Genomic DNA, 18646 nt, shown 5'->3' on the forward strand with positions numbered 1-18646 from the left:
CCCTCTTTTGCATTACACACCCGGCCAGACACATTAGAACACACAACAGATGGAAACAGTCACTCATTACAGCATTGTAAATGAGTCGACGCATGATGTGTGACTGTGAGGTCACAAGGGACAGTCCCGTCAAAGTCTACTGGCAGGCAGAGTCAACTACTTACTGTATCACTCTCAAGTTATATTAAAACTCTATGCAGCTACATTTCTAGGACCTTCTGTCTTTTTTTCTCCCCATGCTATTTTCTAAAGTATCGTAGAAACTGCCGCAAATGAAAGAACTGTCGTGCAGCATGTAAGGTCGGCCAGTTCGTAGTCAAACTGTGTAGCTTTAGTATCTCTCATGAAGGGCGCCAGAGGACTTCAGCGTAGATATAGCAATTTAATTGAAAAAAAAATGGAATAACTGTTTTTAGATGAAAATACAGATGCACATCAACATTTGTGTCCAGTATATTTACACTGTGTGAGGAAACTGCTGTATGGAGAGGGGGGCGAGCTGTGTTTTTCAATGGGTTGCACCCTAGTGAGTTGGCACATTTGTCTTGCCATGAACTGCATTCATCGGGTGCCTTGCTCACATGAGTTTCCCTAAGGCCGTAACCAAATGAGGCTTTCAATACATTAACTACTCTTTTGTACGCGCTTGCAATATCGCCATTTCGCATGGAGTAGTAGTTAAGACCGCATAGTACAGTAGCTATAGTTAAACATGTACCAAGACTTGTCAAGACTTTTGTTTACGTAGGGCACCTGCGTTTCTTCAGGTTTGTATCCAGGATGTGCCCCCTTTGCCATTATTTAGGTCTGTGTGTGTGTGTGTTACATAAGACAGCTGTTCATGTGGTAATAATGAAATCATTCTCATGACTGAGTCGAGTGGAACTCAGTGCTTCTCAGACTGTCACTCTGCCTCTCTGTTCTCTGATTCTACCCCAATATGTGTTTATTCTTCTTTACTTCCATCTTGCCTCTCAACTACTCTGCAGCTCTTTGCTTCTGCTTTGCTGCGTTTTGTCATTTTTCTGTATTTCACTCACCATCTCCCTCTCCCGTCCGCCTATTTCTCTTTGCTAGGGCTATTTTTGTCTCGTTGCAACCGTGTACAGGATGTGAGAGAAACCTACAGTAAATGTGAATTATTTAAGCAATATCAAAAGATGAATGCACAGTGGGACATGGCAAGTGAAACTAACAGTACAATTTGGAGCTCAACAGATTAATGGCATGTCTATTCATTTTAATGGAGAATGATGAATTGACATACACAAGTTTGTTTCGTCTTGGAACAAACGCAACTTGCATCTCAAGGCATGAATAAAAACTGTAAAACGGATTCTGGTTAACTTTAAAGTCTTACATTCAACAATATTTCTTTGTGAATAATTCTGTTCCACGTACTATACGGAGCAGGAGTAACTAATAATCTTAATAATGTCCCTACAGGATTAAAAACCCCCACTGTAGGCAGAGTAGGTTGACTCCAGCTGATGTTGTGTTGCACAGCTGTGAGCGTGTGTGTGCCTCTCTCACAGCCACTGTCAGTGTAGTTATGCAATCACTGTTGCTCCTGTGCATTCAGAACTAGTGGAGGGTGAAGAAGGACTTAATGAGGTCTATTTGTGCACTCTACTCTTCCAAAATTCCCTCCTCGACTACTATGTACAAAATGGATTCAAAATATAACACAATTGAAAAATTATTCCCACTTAGTGATGGTAAAACATTCACATTTGGGATTCCTTGCTCTATTGGGGTACCAAAGTAAATTTTTGTGAGCCTTTCAAACAATGTGTTAGTCTGGTCACTTTTAATGTCTTTAATTTGACTCGACAACCCTTGAGTGCCTCAATCAGGCCCAGGATATTACAAACAGCAGGTAAACGGACAGACACGGCGGGCACAGCAGATGGCTGCAAAACGTACAACCAAACAAACACGTTTCACAATTCTATTGGGAGTACTTATGCAGTCCAGTATCTGTGCAGAAATAAAATAGAATAATGAAAAAAAAAGAGGAAAAAAGTCAAATCAATGTAATTTAAAAAAGATCTAAAACAGGTTGAACTAGCAAGAGAGGAATTAACAATTACAGAAAACATGGTAACATGTTTTGCTGACCCTAAAAAAAAATACCAGTGAACATGAATATGGTTATGTAAGCGTTATACCTTCGGATAGTCCCTCACATAAATAAAGAAATAAATACACATTGTAATTAATATGCAGAACCCCGGCAGGCGCTTACTGTCAAATCATTAAACATCGCTGAGGGTGTGGTGACATTCACATCTGTGGTGGGATGGAAGAACAGAAAAAGTCACACTATACATTTGTCTGAGAAAAGTGATGCAGCAAGCACACTGGCTGTAAATAAACAGCAGGATTCACTTAGAACAGAACACAAAAGAGAATTCTTAATTCTATTATTATTATTATTATTGCACAGCTTCTGTTTTGGACTTGAATGTAAAAGATAATTGCGAGGGACTTTGAGAGGGGCAAAAAAAAAAGAGGAAAAGGTGTTGATTGTATTACCAGACAATTAGAAATTAAAGAACAATCATTAAACAAACCTATCTCCTTCCACAACAACTTAGACGATTTAAAGATACATAAGAAACACAGACACTTTTAAAGACACTATTCAGTTAATTAGTAGAATGCCCCTGGAAAATTGCTGTGATTTTACTCCTATTAAAAAAAAAAAAAAAAAAAAAATCATCTCCCCTAACCACAGTCAACATATGGCAAAGAACAGTGTGTCCTACAAGCTTTGATATCAACAAAATTAACTTTTAGTTAGAAATTGGTTGTGAGCTAATAATGCACACAAAGTTCAACGGGTTGAAAGGAGCTTTTGCTTGCAGGCACACAATACAAAGATGGCAAACTTGGCCAAACATGAAAAGAAGAGAGGACACAGAGGAGACGGCACCTTGTGTCATAACAGAGACTTACTTGACCCAGAATGAAATAGCCTGAGATCTATCTACAGCAGTAGACTTTGTTCAAACTAGTGCTACTGTTTTCATGGCAAAATGGGGGTAGACAGCATATCAGCAAAACCATCAGTCATGCTCGCTTCAGACTGGAGCAAAGGTCCTCGAGTTTACTACAACTTGTTTGGTGGACTTTGCCCTGAATTACTTGACTCAACAGTTGCTTCATTGAAGATTTGTTAATATTCCCCTTTTCATTCAAGTAAAAGCAAGCAAAAAAAATACAAAAAAAAACAGCCCTTCAGAAGGATTGGGGTAATGTCAGACAGATTTTCTGCCTTCCTTCATCACAACATTAAGGCAGGCCTTGGTTAAGCTATTTGCCATTAAAGAGCTGCAGGTCGAAGCGGACCCACACTTCCCCGCTGGACACCTCTTGCAGCACAAGACGCCGCGCTCCACCGCCTTTGCTCTCCAGCTCTTTCTTTATGTTTGCCATGGGAACCTCTGTCCGTCCCAGGAAGTCTGAGAAGAGAAAATGATCATGACAGTGAGTTGGACTGTTTTTATACTGATTCTAAATTGGGAAAGAAAAAAAGAGAGCAGCTCACCAGGATTTAATAGAAAAATGTAAAAGTGGATTTCATTGAAAAATGACTCAAACAATAATACTAGTACTTAGTCATTGTAACTCATGTGAACATTTTATGTGAAGGAGGCGCGACGATAAAGAGTGGAACTGACCATCAGGAGCAAATGGGTCCCTCTCATATATGGTGATGCTGAGGACGTCTTGGTAAATGTCCTTGATTTGGAACTGACAGTTGAAGTTCCACTTGGGGTACGTGGTGTCATTGAGCGTTCGGGACGTGAAGACCTGAGATCCCAAGGTCACCTCGCAGTATGGATTCATTTTACCTATGGAGGTGAGAGGATGGAAAGGTTGACAAGGATGAACGGAAAGCAGGAGGAAGTACATTCAAAAGCCCCTAAAGTATATGATCATGATGACCATTGGGTCAAGCAACTATGTAATACTCAAAAGCCACCCAATTGAGCAAATGCGTTCATACTCACCATTGGACCTGACTGCTTTCAGCTCAGAGGCTTCCAAGACTGTGACAAGGAGACGGCCCATTCCAGTTCCCTTCAAGGATCGAGCTAAAAAGACAAGCAACAGTTGTTCATCTACAGCGACCATGACATTTGCTGGGCACAGTGTGAAAGGCATACAGTGGAAGGCCCTGTCCCGCTTTTTCTTTTCCTTCTGGAGAGATTCTTCAGACGCTGCCTTGATCTTCTGAACCCAGGCTGTCCTGCGAACGCAAAGGATCAGATTGATCATTTTGGCTGCCTAAATTACACATATACTACTCACAAACAGTTTAACATTAGCAGGTTCATTTCATTTGACCTTCTTGAAAGTTTTGAATGCACATGTTCAACGCACAACATGCTATTCAGGCGTACGTGTGTTTGTGTGCATGGCTACCGTTCATTGATGTTCTCCGTCCTCAGTATGTACACCGTGTCGATGTGCGAGACGTGGAAGACGGGATCGTCACTAGAAGGATCCGGCAGTTTCACCAAAACTTCATTGAGCATAATAGGCTGCAGGAAAACAGCAGACATCAACGGGAAAAAAAAGAATGATAATAAAAACTACGTCAAGTTGGTTGACAGCATGATATTTTGTGTCTTACCGGCTTGTACATTTTGAGGTGTGTGTTGTTCTTGGTGCTGAACAGTTTATCAATGCCGGATGAGGTGAATTGTTTCCCTGAGTGAGTCAAGAGCAGGAAGTCGTTGAAGAGGAAGGCCCAAAGTTCCTTGTTGCTCTTGACTTTGTAGATCTTGCAAACATAATAAAGACAAATGCTAATTAACATCCACGCTGAATAAGGAATAAAACATAAAGGTGACAAAACGTAAAATAAGGGAAGCATGGTGGAATAGTGGTTGAAATGTTTGTGTCGACTACATCAGTCACCTTGCCACTGTGGAGTAATTTTCTTGGGCCCAAACAGTTGGAATACACTCATACAATCCCCCCAAAAAATTAGCGGCAAAATAAATTGCAACATTCCAGTTACGTATTTAGATGATTGTGAGGCACAAGGCCAGCAGACAGCTCATTAATAGATAGCAACAGAACTTGTTGACAAAGCCTCGACCATTCCGCTGACTGGACTTCTCATTAGGTACGGCAGTTGCACAATGAATCATTTAAAAAATCTATTCTGATAGTTACCATTAAGAAAAAAAGAAAAGCAATGTAATTTCATTACTTTTAATTACTTCTTGATTACAATGCCAAATATTCTAAAAGAAGAAGAAAAAAACATCAATACCATGTATGTATATATCTCTGGATTTGGTCATTTTTGAAAAAATGTCATTTTTCAGGAGAGCCAGAATACTCCACATTTTTTCAACGATTAACATTGCATCATCAAAGAGAGCAAGCTTTTCTCAATATTTCAAATTGGTTCATAATTCATAAAAATAACACCCCTGCCTGACAGTATACAAGTAGATCCAGGGGAAATATATGGAATTTACCAATTTGTGAGGTTGCGACCCGACGCCAGCGAGATGCAGTATTTGATTGTTGTTTTCTGTCCTACGCATGGTTTTGAAATGCAAGGGGAAGTCTGAGCAGCTGGAACTCAAATCCAAAATAACTGTGTCTACTAATTACTTAGTCCCTTGCTAAGTAGCTTGATATCGTGAACATGAAACTCAAATTAGCCTTCCCCACTGACAACTATGCCATCAGGTGGCATGTCAGACAACTGGTACTCAACTTTGTTCTCAACCATTACTGCTTCATAATAAGAATTTATTGCACTTATGTACATTATATTATATGATATTGTGTGTTAAAACTTTTCCCTGAAAAAAGTATGACTTCAATTCTGTAAACTTCATCCGTTAAAATCTTTTTATTCACATTAGTCATTAAAACCTAAAAAATAGATTTTTAATGACAATAAATGTACTGATGTCTGTCCTGACTATCACATCTTTTATAACAAAACAGTTTGAATCATTTTTTGTAACATCCCTGTTGATTCATTTTAAACATTTCCAAAGCCTTGTGTTGAACTTATGATAGAAGGGTGACATAAATGTGAAAATGAATACTGTACTACCATTTGTACTATTACTTAAAACCTTGGATGAGGTCAACACTCCTAAGCAGGTTGATGATTTAATGCCTTGCTCAAGGGAACCATGTCAGATTATTCAGGTCCACAGAGGGATTTTGAACCTTGGATCCTCATGTCCCCAGGCCAATTAAGTCCTTGTGCAGAAAGCCATTGCTGCTCCAACCAAACAAATCAAGCTGCTAAAACAACAACAACGAAATGTTCAGCGCTCGTGTTAGTTCCGTTCTTGTCTTTGTTAATTAAAAGCAATTAAAATTCACGCTGACATTTATGCTAAGGGACTTTCCTTGCACAGTCTACAAAGTGATCTTGTTTCTATGTGTGTGGTTCAAACAAACTGCGTGTGTGTGTGTGTGTTTTTGCATATGAAGCTGATGTTAATATAATGTGACATTGGCCTTTCCTTCCTCAGCACGGTTACACTTTAACATGACCTGCGGAGCACGAGGGAGACAGCATGCACGGCAAAACACAAACAGCATGGGAAGATGGACATAATGGGAGCATGGGGTGGAGGCACGAAATCATTAAACAAGGTGGAAAAAGTGATGGAGTAGTATTAACGATGAAAAAGGAGGAGGACTTACACTTACGTTTCCGTGCAGCCAGCATCGCTTGGCTCCTTTCCTTCTCCTGTTTGCCTGCGTCTGTGCTCCTCTCTGTATTGAGCGCCACTCCTCCCCTTTCCTCTTCCCTGTGTCTTACTCCTGCCAAAATAACGAATAATAATCACCAAAGCTAGATGTTCTCTTGCTGCCTATTGGCAAAAATAAATAATCCATTCTTCCTTCTTGATAGAAGTTCGCAGGGTGAATATTTTCCAAAATGAGCTTTCATCCTCTACCGTTGAGCTGAGCTTCTCCAGGTTGGTTGGCAGTCAGCAAGGCAGAGGTCGGGGCCTCGGGGGCAGAGCTGTGACATGAGAGACCTCGACAGGAAAAGCAAGTCTCTAGCTCTTGCTCTCCCTCTATCTCCCAAATGTCTGCATCCTTTTCCTCAACTGCATGTGGAAAATATAAAATATAAAGTACAGTATGTGGAAGAGGAGGAGGTGGGAGGGGAGTGACAGAAGCTGGATGAATGTTACAACAATAACACAGCAATACTGCAGGTTGTGTTTACTCCTCAAGTGATTTCTTATGCTAAATCTTCAACTCTTGTAAAACTGCATTAAGATAAGATATGAAATTTTTATGAGCTGACCTGTCATGATGGCAGGTTATTTCTGTGACAAGTCTAACAATCTCGCTCTCTCTTGCTCTCTCATCCAGGAAATTTCAAGCACAAAATAGATTTATGCATGCTTAAAACCTCTAGGTAAAATGTTTAGGAATTGGCAAGGGGTTGTGTGTTCAGTGGACATAAAAAGTCTACACACCTATTTTCAAATGCCAGTCGTCCAGGCATATCCAAGGCAGTCCCGGCGTCATGAAGTCGGATCCAAGCCGGTCCCGGCGTCGTCAAGGCGCATCCTAGGCGGTCCCGTCGGCATCTAGGCGCATCCAAGGCGCTCTCGGCGTCATACAGGCGCATCCAAGGCGGTCCTGGCGTTGTCCAAGCGGATCCGAGGCGGTCCCGGCATCATCCAGGCGTATCTGATGCAGTCCCAGGATCGTTCAGGCTCATCCAGGGCAGTCCCAGCATCGTCCAGGCGCATCTGAGGCGGTCCCGACATCGTCCGGGCCGAATCAAGGCGGTCCCGGCGTCATCCAGGCGCATCCGAGGCGGTACCGGCATCGTTCAGGTACATTCAAAGCGGTCCCAGCGTCGACCTGCCGCATCCGAGTCAGTCCTGGCGTCGTCCAGGCCCATCTGAGGCGGTCCCCGCGTCATCCAGGCGCAACCAAGACAGTCCCGGCTTGGTCCAGGCGCATCCAAAGCAGTCCAGGTGCATCCAAGGCGGCCCTGGCATCGTCCAGAAGCATCCAAAGCAATCCCGGCGTCGTCCAGGTGCATTCAGGTGCATTCAAGGTGGTCCTGGTGTCATCCAAAGAGGTCCCAGCTTCATCCAGATGCATTCAAAGCACAACCAAAGGTTTTGTCCAGGTGCATCCAAGGTAGTCCAGGCGTATCCAAGGCCGTCCCGGCGTGGTCCAGGCGCATCCGAGGCGGTCCCGGCATTGTACAGGCGCATTCAAGGCGGCCCTGGCGTGGTCCAGGCGCATCCAAGCCGCATCTAAGGCGCATCCAAGACAGTCCCGCTGTCGTCCAGGGGGATCCAAGATGAATCCCGGCGTCGTCCAGATGCATGCAAGACTGTACCGGCTTCATCCAGGCGCATCCAAGCCGGTCTCTGCGTCGTCCAAGGCGCATCCAAGGCAGTGCCGTCGTAGTCTGGGCGAATGCAGGATGCATGCAAGGCGCATTCAAGGCGGTCCCAACATCGTCCAGGCGCAATCAAGGCGGTCCAGGCGCATGCAAGGCGGTCCTGGCGTCCAGGCGCATCCAAAGTCCAGCCGATCTCCAGGCACATCCAAGAAGCATCAGGCGTCATCCAAGCGCATTCAAGGCAATCCCAGCGGCGTCTAAGTGCATCCAAGACGCTACCGCTGTCATCCAGGCGCATCAAAGATGCATCCAAGGCGCATCCAAGGTGGTCCCGGCGCCGTTCAGGGGCATTCTAGACGGTTCCGTCGTTGTCCAGGCGTTGACCAGGTTCATCCAAAGCGGTCCCGGCGTCCTCCAGGCGCATCTAAGCCAGTCTCAGTGTCATCCAGGCGCATACAAGATGATCCCTGCGTCGTCCAAGGCGAATCCAAGGCGGTTCCGGCTTCGTCTAGGCACATCCAAGGCAGTCCTGGCGAGGTCCAGAAGCATTCAAGGAGTATCTAAGGCAGTCCCGGCATCGTCTAGGCGCATCTGAGGCAGTCCCGGCATCATCCAGGCTCAACCAAGGCGGTCCCAATGTTCAGGCGCATGCAAGGTGGTACCAGCATCGTCCAGGCACATCCAAGACAGTCCCGGCGTTGTCCAGGTGCATCCAAAGAAGTCAAAACAGCGTCCAGGCGCACCCATAGCTGTACTGACGTCGTCCAGGCGCATTCAAGGCAGTCCAAGCGTTTTCCAGGTGCATCCAAGGTGCATTTAGAACGGTTCCCAGGGTCGTCCAAAAGCTTCCAAGGTTGATTAAAAGTAAATCAAAGGCACATCCAAGGCACATCCAAGGCGGTCCCGACGGACCCTCCTCTCCAGCACCCCTGAATAGACCTCACCAGGGAGGCTGAGGAGTGTGATTCCCCTGTAATTGGAACACACCCTCCGGTCCCCCTTCTTAAAGAGGGGAACCACCACCCCAGTCTGCCAATCCAGAGGCACTGTCCCCGATGTACACGCAACGTTGTAGAGGCGTGTCAGCCATGACAGCCCCACAACATCCAGAGCCTTTAGGAACTCCGGGCGGATCTCATCCACCCCCGGGGCCTTGCCACCGAGGTGTTTTTTAACTACCTCAGTGACTTCGACCCCAGAGATTGGAGAATCCGCCTCAGAGTCTCCAGGCCCTGCTTCCTCAACGGAAGGCGTGTAGGTGGAATTGAGGAGGTCTTCGAAGTATTCTCCCCACCGACTCACGACGTCCCGGGTCGAGGTCAGCAGCACGCCATCCCCACTGTAAACAGTGTTGACGTTGCACTGCTTCGCTCCTGAGACGCCGGATGGTGGACCAGAATTTCCTCGAAGCCGTCCGAGAGTCATTCTCCATGGCCTCGCCAAACGCATCCAAGGTGCATCAAAGGCGCATCAGAGGCGGTCCGGCCAAGTCCAGGTCCATCCAAGGCGGTCCCGGCGTCTTCCAGGCCCGTCCAAGGCAGTCCCAGCGTCTTCCAGACGCATCCAAGGCGATCTCGGGGTTGTCCAGGCGCACACTAGGCGGCCCCGTAATCGTCCGTGCACATTCAGAGCGGCTTCGACGTTGACCAGGCGCATCCGAATTGGTCCCAGTGTCATCCAGGCACATCTAAGGTGATCCCGGCATCGTCCAGGGCGCATCCAAGGCGGTCCTGGCGTTGTCCAGGCCCATCCAAGGGAGTCCCGGCGTCATCCAGGCACATCCAAAGCGGTGCCGGCGTCATCCAGGCGCTTCCAAGGTGCATCCAAGGCTCATCCAAGGCAGTCCCGGCGTTGTCCAGGCGCATCCAAGCCGGAACCGGCGTCGTCCAGGCGCATTCAAAGCCGGTCTCAGTGTCATCCTGGCGCATACAAGATGATCCCTGAGTCGTCCAAGGCGAATCCAAGGCGGTCCTGGCTTCGTCTAGACACATCCAAGGCAGTCCTGTCGAGGTCCAGAAGCATTCAAGGAGTATCTAAGGCAGTCCTGGCATCGTCCAGGCGCATCAGAGGCAGTCCCGGCATCATCCAGGCTCAACCAAGGCGGTCCCAATGTTCAGGCGCATGCAAGGTGGTACCAGCATAGTCCAGGCACATCCAAGACAGTCCCGGCGTTGTCCAGGTGCATCCAAAGAAGTCAAAGCAGCGTCCAGGCGCACCCATAGCTATACTGATGTCGTCCAGGCGCATTCAAGGCAGTCCAAGCGTTGTCCAGGTGCATCCAAGGTGCATTTAGAACGGTTCCCAGGGTCGTCCAAAAGCTTCCAAGGTTGATTAAAAGTAAATCCAAGGCACATCCAAGGCACATCCAAGGCGGTCCCAACGGACCCTCCTCTCCAGCACCCCTGAATAGACCTCACCAGGGAGGCTGAGGAGTGTGATTCCCCTGTAATTGGAACACACCCTCCGGTCCCCCTTCTTAAAGAGGGGAACCACCACCCCAGTCTGCCAATCCAGAGGCACTGTCCCCGATGTCCACGCAACGTTGTAGAGGCGTGTCAGCCATGACAGCCCCACAACATCCAGAGCCTTTAAGGACTCCGGGCGGATCTCATCCACCCCCGGGGCCTTGCCACCGAGGTGTTTTTTAACTACCTCAGTGACTTTGACCCCAGAGATTGGAGAATCCGCCTCAGAGTCTCCAGGCCCTGCTTCCTCAACGGAAGGCGTGTAGGGGGAATTGAGGAGGTCTTCGAAGTTTTCTCCCCACCAACTCACGACGTCCCGTGTCGAGGTCAGCAGCACGCCATCCCCACTGTAAACAGTGTTGACGTTGCACTGCTTCGCTCCTGAGACGCCGGATGGTGGACCAGAATTTCCTCGAAGCCGTCCGAGAGTCATTCTCCATGGCCTCGCCAAACTCATCCAAGGTGCATCAAAGGCGCATCAGAGGCGGTCCGGCCAAGTCCAGGTCCATCCAAGGCGGTCCCGGCGTCTTCCAGGCCCATCCAAGGCAGTCCCAGCGTCTTCCAGACGCATCCAAGGCGATCTCGGGGTTGTCCAGGCGCACACTAGGCGGCCCCGTAATCGTCCGTGCACATTCAGAGCGGCTTCGACGTTGACCAGGCGCATCCGAATTGGTCCCAGTGTCATCCAGGCACATCTAAGGTGATCCCGGCGTCGTCCAGGGCGCATCCAAGGCGGTCCTGCGTTGTCCAGGCCCATCCAAGGGAGTCCCGGCGTCATCCAGGCACATCCAAAGCGGTGCCGGCGTCGTCCAGGCGCTTCCAAGGTGCATCCAAGGCTCATCCAAGGCAGTCCCGGCGTTGTCCAGGCGCATCCAAGCCGGAACCGGCGTCGTCCAGGCGCATTCAAAGCCGGTCTCAGTGTCATCCTGGCGCATACAAGATGATCCCTGAGTCGTCCAAGGTGAATCCAAGGCGGTCCTGGCTTCGTCTAGACACATCCAAGGCAGTCCTGTCGAGGTCCAGAAGCATTCAAGGAGTATCTAAGGCAGTCCCGGCATCGTCCAGCCGCATCCGAGGCAGTCCCAGCATCATCCAGGCTCAACCAAGGCGGTCACAATGTTCAGGCGCATGCAAGGTGGTACCAGCATAGTCCAGGCACATCCAAGACAGTCCCGGCGTTGTCCAGGTGCATCCAAAGAAGTCAGAGCAGCGTCCAGGCGCACCCATAGCTATACTGATGTCGTCCAGGCGCATTCAAGGCAGTCCAAGCGTTATCCAGGTGCATCCAAGGTGCATTTAGAACGGTTCCCAGGGTCCTCCAAAAGCTTCCAAGGTTGATTAAAAGTAAATCCAAGGCACATCCAAGGCACATCCAAGGCGGTCCCGACGGACCCTCCTCTCCAGCACCCCTGAATAGACCTCACCAGGGAGGCTGAGGAGTGTGATTCCCCTGTAATTGGAACACACCCTCCGGTCCCCCTTCTTAAAGAGGGGAACCACCACCCCAGTCTGCCAATCCAGAGGCACTGTCCCCGATGTCCACGCAACGTTGTAGAGGCGTGTCAGCCATGACAGCCCCACAACATCCAGAGCCTTTAAGGACTCCGGGCGGATCTCATCCACCCCCGGGGCCTTGCCACCGAGGTGTTTTTTAACTACCTCAGTGACTTTGACCCCAGAGATTGGAGAATCCGCCTCAGAGTCTCCAGGCCCTGCTTCCTCAACGGAAGGCGTGTAGGGGGAATTGAGGAGGTCTTCGAAGCATTCTCCCCACCGACTCACGACGTCCTGGGTCGAGGTCAGCAGCACGCCATCCCCACTGTAAACAGTGTTGACGTTGCACTGCTTCGCTCCTGAGACGCCGGATGGTGGACCAGAATTTCCTCGAAGCCGTCTGAGAGTCATTCTCCATGGCCTCGCCAAACGCATCCAAGGTGCATCAAAGGCACATCAGAGGCGGTCCCGGCCAAGTCCAGGTGCATCCAAGGCGGTCCCAGCGTCTTCCAGGTCCATCCAAGGCAGTCCCAGCGTCTTCCAGACGCATCCAAGGCAATCTCGGGGTTGTCCAGTCGCACACTAGGCGGTCCCGTCGTCGTCCGTGCGCATCCATGGCGGTTTCGACGTTGACCAGGCGCATCCGAATTGGTCCCAGGGTCATCCAGGCACATCTAAGGTGATCCCGGCGTCGTCCAGGGCGCATCCAAGGCGGTCCTGGCGTTGTCCAGGCCCATCCAAGGGAGTCCCAGCGTCATCCAGGCACATCCAAAGCGGTACCAGCGTCGTCCAGGCGCTTTCAAGGTGCATCCAAGGCTTATCCAAGGCAGTCCCGGCTTCATCCAGGCGCATCCGAGGCGATCCCGGAGTCGTTCAAGTGCACTCACGGCAGTCTTGGCATCATCCAGGCGCATCTAAGGCTCATCCTAGGCAATCCCGGCGTTGTCCAGGAGCATCCACGGTGGTTCCGGTGTCGTCCAAGCGCTTCCAAGGTACATCCAAGGCAGTGCCGGCGTCATGCAGGCTCATCCAAGGCAGTCCCTGAGTCATCCAGCCTCATCCAAGGTGATCCCGGCGTCGTCCAGGCTCATTCCAAGAAGGTCCAGGCGTCGTCCCGGCGCATCCAAGCCACATCCAAGACGATGTCGGCGTCATTCAGGCACATTCAAGGCGGTCCTGGTGACGCACAGGCGCATCAAACGCGCATCATAGGCAGTCCCAGCATCGTCTACGCGCATCCAAGGTGGTCCCAGTGTCGTCCAGGCGCCACCAAGGCGGTCCCAGGATCGTCCAGGCGCATACAAGGCGGTCCAGGCGTTGTCCAGGCACATCCAAGGCGTTCCAGAGGTCACTAGATGCATCCAAGGCAATCCCAGCATCGTCCAGGCACATCCAAGACTGTCCCAGCGCCGATCAGGCGCATCCAAAGTGCATCCGAGGTAGTCCCGGTGTCGTCTAGGCGCAACAAAGGCAGTCCCTGCGTCGTCCAGGAGCATCCAAGGCGGTCTTGCCATAGTCCAGGCGCATCCATGACGCATCCGAGGCACATCCTAGGCAGTCCCGAAGTCATCCAGGCGCATCCACGGTGGTACTGGCGTAGTCCAGGCGTATCAAAGACATATCCGAGGCAGTCCCGGCGTCGTCCAGGCGCATCCAAGGTGCATCCTTGACATTCCCGTAGTCGTCCAGCCTCATCCAAGGGAGTCCTGGGGTCGTCCAGGGGCATCCAAGGCGCATCCAACGCTGTCCCGGCGTCATCCAGGCACATCAAAAGCACATCCAAGACGGTCCCAGCAACGTCCAGACACATCCAAAGCGGTCCTTGTGTCGTACAGGCGCATCAGAGGCGCATCCGAGGCGCATCCAAGCAGCATCCAAGGCAGTCCCGGCGTTGTCCAGGCGCATACAAGACGCATTCAAGGCAGTCCCGGCGTTTTTCAGGTGCATCCTAGGCGGTCCTGGCGTCGTGCAGGCGCATCCAAAGCATATCCAAGGCGGTCTCTGCGTCGTCCAGGCGCATCCAAGTCAGGCCCGGCGTCGTCCAGGCGCAACCAAGGAACATCCAAAGAAGTCCCGGCGTCGTCCAGGCGCATCCAAGGCAGTCCCGGTGTCTTCCAAGTTCATCCGAAGCATGTCCAAGGCGTTACCCGCAGCCTAGCCGCAGCCTAGCCGCAGCCTAGCCGCAGCCTGGCCGCAGCCTAGCCGCAGCCGAGCCGCAGCCGAGCCGCAGCCGAGCCGCAGCCGAGCCGCAGCCGAGGCGCAGCCGAGGCGCAGCCGAGCCGCAGCCGAGGCGCAGCCGAGGCGCAGCCGAGGCGCAGCCAAGGCAGTCTCTTCATCATCCAGGCGCATCCAAGGCACATCTAAGGCAGTCCCGGCTTCGTCCAGGCGCATACAAGTAGGTTACGGCGTGATCCAGACGCATCCAAGGAAGTCACGGCGTGATCCAGACGCATCCAAGGCAGTCACGGCTTTGTCCAGGCGCATCCAAGGTGATACCGGCGTCTTTCAGGCCTATCCAAGGCGGTCGCGGCCTCGTCCAGGCGAATACAAGGCGCATTGATGGCGTATCCAAGGTAGTCTCGGCGTTGACCAGGCGCATCCAAGGCTTATCAGAGGCGCATCCAAGACAGTGCCAGCGTCGTCCAGGCGCATCCAAGGCAGTCCCGAAGTTGCCCAAGCACATCCAAGTCTTATCCAAGGTGGTCCAGGCATCATCCAGGCACACCTAAGGAGGTCCTGGTGTCATCCAGGCGCATCCAAGGCGCAATCATGGCGCATCCAAGGCCGTCCCGGCATCGTCCAGACGCATCCAAGGCCGTCCTGGCGTCGTACAGGCGCAACCAAGGCGGTCCCGGCGTCGTCCAGGCGCATTCAACGCGGTCCCGGTGTTGTCCAGGCGCATCAAGGGCGGTCCAGACGTCACAAAGGGCATCCAAGGCAATCCCAGCGTCGTCCAGGCACATCCAAGACGGTCCCAGTGTCGTCCAGGCGCATCCAAGGTGGTCTCAGAATTATCTAGGCGCCTTGTCATCGTCCAGGCGCACCAATGGCGGTCCCGGCGACGTCCAGGCGCAAGCAAGGCGGTCCAGGTGTCGTCCAAGCGCAACCAAGGCGGTCCCGGCGTCGTCCATACGCATCCAAGGTGATCTCGCTTTAGTCCAGGCGCATCCATGACGCATCCAAGGTGGTCCCAGTGTCATCCAGGCGCATCGAAGGCAGCCCAAGCATCGTCCAGGCGCATCCAAGGCGATCCCGGCTCCATCCAGGCGCATACAAGGCGATCCCGGCTCCATCCAGGCGCATACAAGGCGCATCCCAGGCGGTTCCTGCATCGTCCAGGCGCATGCAAGATGGTCCCTTCCTCTTCTAGGCATGTCCAAGGTGCATTCAAGGCGGTCCAAGCGTCGTCCAGGTAAATCCAAGGCAGTTCTGACGTCGTCCAGGCACACCCAAGGCTGTCCCGGAGTCATTCAGGAGCATCAGACGCGGCCCCGGCGTTGTCCAGGCCCACACAAGGCTGCCCCGGCGTCGTCCAGGCGCATCCAAGGCGGTCCCGGCGTCGGACGGGTGCAACCAAGGCCGTCCCGGCGTCGTCCAGGCGCATGCAAGGCAGTCCCGGCTTCGTCCAGTTGCATCCAAGACAGTCCCGGCTTCGTCCAGCTGCATCCAAGGCAGTCTTGGCACGGTCCAGGTGCATCCAAAGTGATCCCGGCGTCGTCTAGGCGGGTACAAGGTGGTCCCAGCGTCTTCCAGGCACATCCAGGGCAGTCCTGGCATCGTCTGGGCACATCCAAGGTTGTCCTGGCGTCGATTAGGTGCATCCAAGGTGCATCCGAGGCACATTTCAAGCCACATTTCAAGTCGTCTAGGGGCATCCTAGGTGGTCCTGGTGTCGTTCAGGGGTATTCAAGGCGCATCCAAGGTGGTCTTGGCGTTTTAGAGGCGCATCCAATGTGGTCCAAGCATCGTCGAGGTGCATCCAAGGTGATCCCGGCGTCATCCAGAAGCATCCAAAGTGATCCCGCCGTCGTCCAGGCGCATCCAATGCGGTCCCAGCGCCATCCAGGCAGGCCCGGCTTAGTGCGCCTGGACGCCGGTGGGCACCTTGGTGGCCTTGCTTCCCTGCTACTTATCTAGTTCATCTATACAATTTTTATCTATTCAAACAATTCACTTCTCTATTTACATCTATTTTACCAATTAAGTTTTCCATTTTATCTATTTCATCAATTTACGTTTCTATTTTCATCTATTTTACCTATTTACTTTACTATTTTCATGTATCTAATTAATCTACTGTTCTATTTTGATCTATTTACTTATCTATTTTGATATACTTTATCTATATACGTTTCTATTTTTATCTATTTTAATTATTTACTTTTCTATTTTTATCTATTTTATCTATTTACTTTCCTATTTTGATGTATTCTATTTGTTTTTTTCATTTTTAGTGATTTTATATACTTTATTTTCTAATTTTATCTAGTTATCTTTTTTACTTTGCTAATTTTATCTATTTTATCTATTTTTTTCTATTTTATCTATTTACTTTTTTATTTTATCTACTTTATCTATTTAGTTTTCTATTTTTATCTACTTTATTTAATTTTCTAATTTTATCTAGTTAATTTACTTCACTATTTTTATCTATTTTGTCTATTTACTTTATATCTTTATCTATTTAACTACTTATCAGTTTTATCTTTTTCATCTATTTTTATCCATCAATTTTATCTATTAACTTTTCTAGTTTGATTTATTTACTTTTCGATTTTATCTATTTATTCTTCTATTTTTATCCATTTGATTTTTATTTTAAATCTATTTAATTGTCTAATTTTATCTATTTACTTATCTACTTCTATATACTTATCTATTTTATCTATTTATCTATCTAATTTTATCCATCCCTCCATCCATCCATCCATCCAGCCACTATTTTTATCTATTTACTTATCTATTTTTATCTATTTAATTATCTAATTTTATCTATTTACTTATCTACTTCTATATGCTTTATTTACTTTTCTATTTTATCTATTTATTCTTCTATTTTTATCCATTTAATTTTTATTTTAAATCTTTTTAATTATCTAATTTTATCTATTTACTTATCTACTTCTATATACTTATCTATTTTATCTATTTATCTATCTAATTTTATCCATCCCTCCATCCATCCATCCATCCAGCCACTATTTTTATCTATTTACTTATCTATTTTTATCTATTTAATTATCTAATTTTATCTATTTACTTATCTACTTCTATATACTTATCTATTTTATCTATTTATCTATCTAATTTTATCCATCCCTCCATCCATCCATCCATCCAGCCACTATTTTTATCTATTTACTTATCTATTTTTATCTATTTAACTATCCATTTTTATCTATTTATATTTCTATTTTTATATATTTATCTACCTTAGCTATTTTTATCTATTTTACTTATCCATTTTTATTTAATTACTTATCTAGTTGTATATACGTATTTATTTTATCTATTTAATTATCTAATTTTATCCATCCTCCATCCATCCAGCCACTATTTTTATCTATTTACCTATCTATTTTTATTTATTTAACTATAAATTCATCTATTTATTTTTCTATTTTTATATATTTATCTATTTTATCTAATTTTATCTCTTTTATTTATGCATTTTTATCTATTTACTTATCTACCTCTATACACTTGTTAATGTATTTACTTTTCTATTTTTATCTATTTACTTTTCTAATTTTGTCTATTTTAATCTAGTTACTTTTCTAATTTGATCTATTTACTAATCTATTTTTAGCTATTTACTTTCGTATTTCCAGCTATTTACTTCTGTTTTTATCTATTTACTTATCTATTTGTTGCTGTTTACTTATCAATTTTTATCTATTTTCTTATCTACTCACACTTATCGATTTAATCTATTTACTCAGCTATTTTTTTCTATTTACTGCTTTTATCTATTTGTCTATTTACTTCAAGGCGCATCCGAGGCGGCCCCGGCGTTGTCCAGGCGCACACAAGGCGGTTCCGGCGTCGTCTAGGTGCGTCCAGGTGCATCCAAGGCGCATCCAAGGCAGTCCCGGCATCATCCAGGCGCATCCAAGGCGGTCCTGGTGTCGTCCAGGGGCATCCAAGGCCCATCCAAGGTGCATCCGAGGCAGTTCCAGCATCGTCCAGGCGCATCCAAGGCATTCCCGACGTCCTCCAGGCGCATCCAAGGCAGTCCCAGCGTCGTCCAGGTGCAACCAAGGCAATCCCGACGTCGTCCAAGCGCATACAAGGCAGTCTCGGC

At 48.3% G+C, this 18646-nt stretch overlaps 2 protein-coding genes across 8 annotated transcripts in view; both read right to left on the reverse strand.

Annotated features, from left to right (window-relative positions):
• Nucleotides 1-18646, reverse strand: part of eva1ab (eva-1 homolog A, regulator of programmed cell death b) — a 155999-nt gene that overhangs the window by 75379 nt on the left and 61974 nt on the right. The window lies entirely within an intron of this gene.
• LOC148400758 (intersectin-2-like) lies at nt 1805-9096 on the reverse strand. Of its 2 annotated transcripts, XM_088372102.1 has the most exons (9): nt 7494-9096; nt 6960-7115; nt 6709-6822; nt 4646-4722; nt 4435-4553; nt 4176-4258; nt 4020-4103; nt 3687-3860; nt 1805-3467 (listed from the first exon to the last, which is right to left on the reverse strand). In XM_088372102.1, exons 1-9 carry the CDS (start codon nt 7543-7545, stop codon nt 3319-3321), a joined length of 1008 nt encoding a protein of 335 aa, XP_088228228.1. In that variant the 5' UTR covers nt 7546-9096; the 3' UTR covers nt 1805-3318. The 2 variants fall into 2 exon arrangements, with proteins under 2 accessions (XP_088228228.1, XP_088228229.1); XM_088372103.1 differs by lacking the exons at nt 6960-7115; nt 7494-9096 and having other exon boundaries at nt 4646-4795.

Source organism: Syngnathus floridae, chromosome 3, assembly GCF_059516105.1.
Source record: "Syngnathus floridae isolate MCC-2025c chromosome 3, RoL_Sflo_1.0, whole genome shotgun sequence".
NCBI classification, from domain to species: Eukaryota; Metazoa; Chordata; class Actinopteri; order Syngnathiformes; family Syngnathidae; genus Syngnathus; species Syngnathus floridae.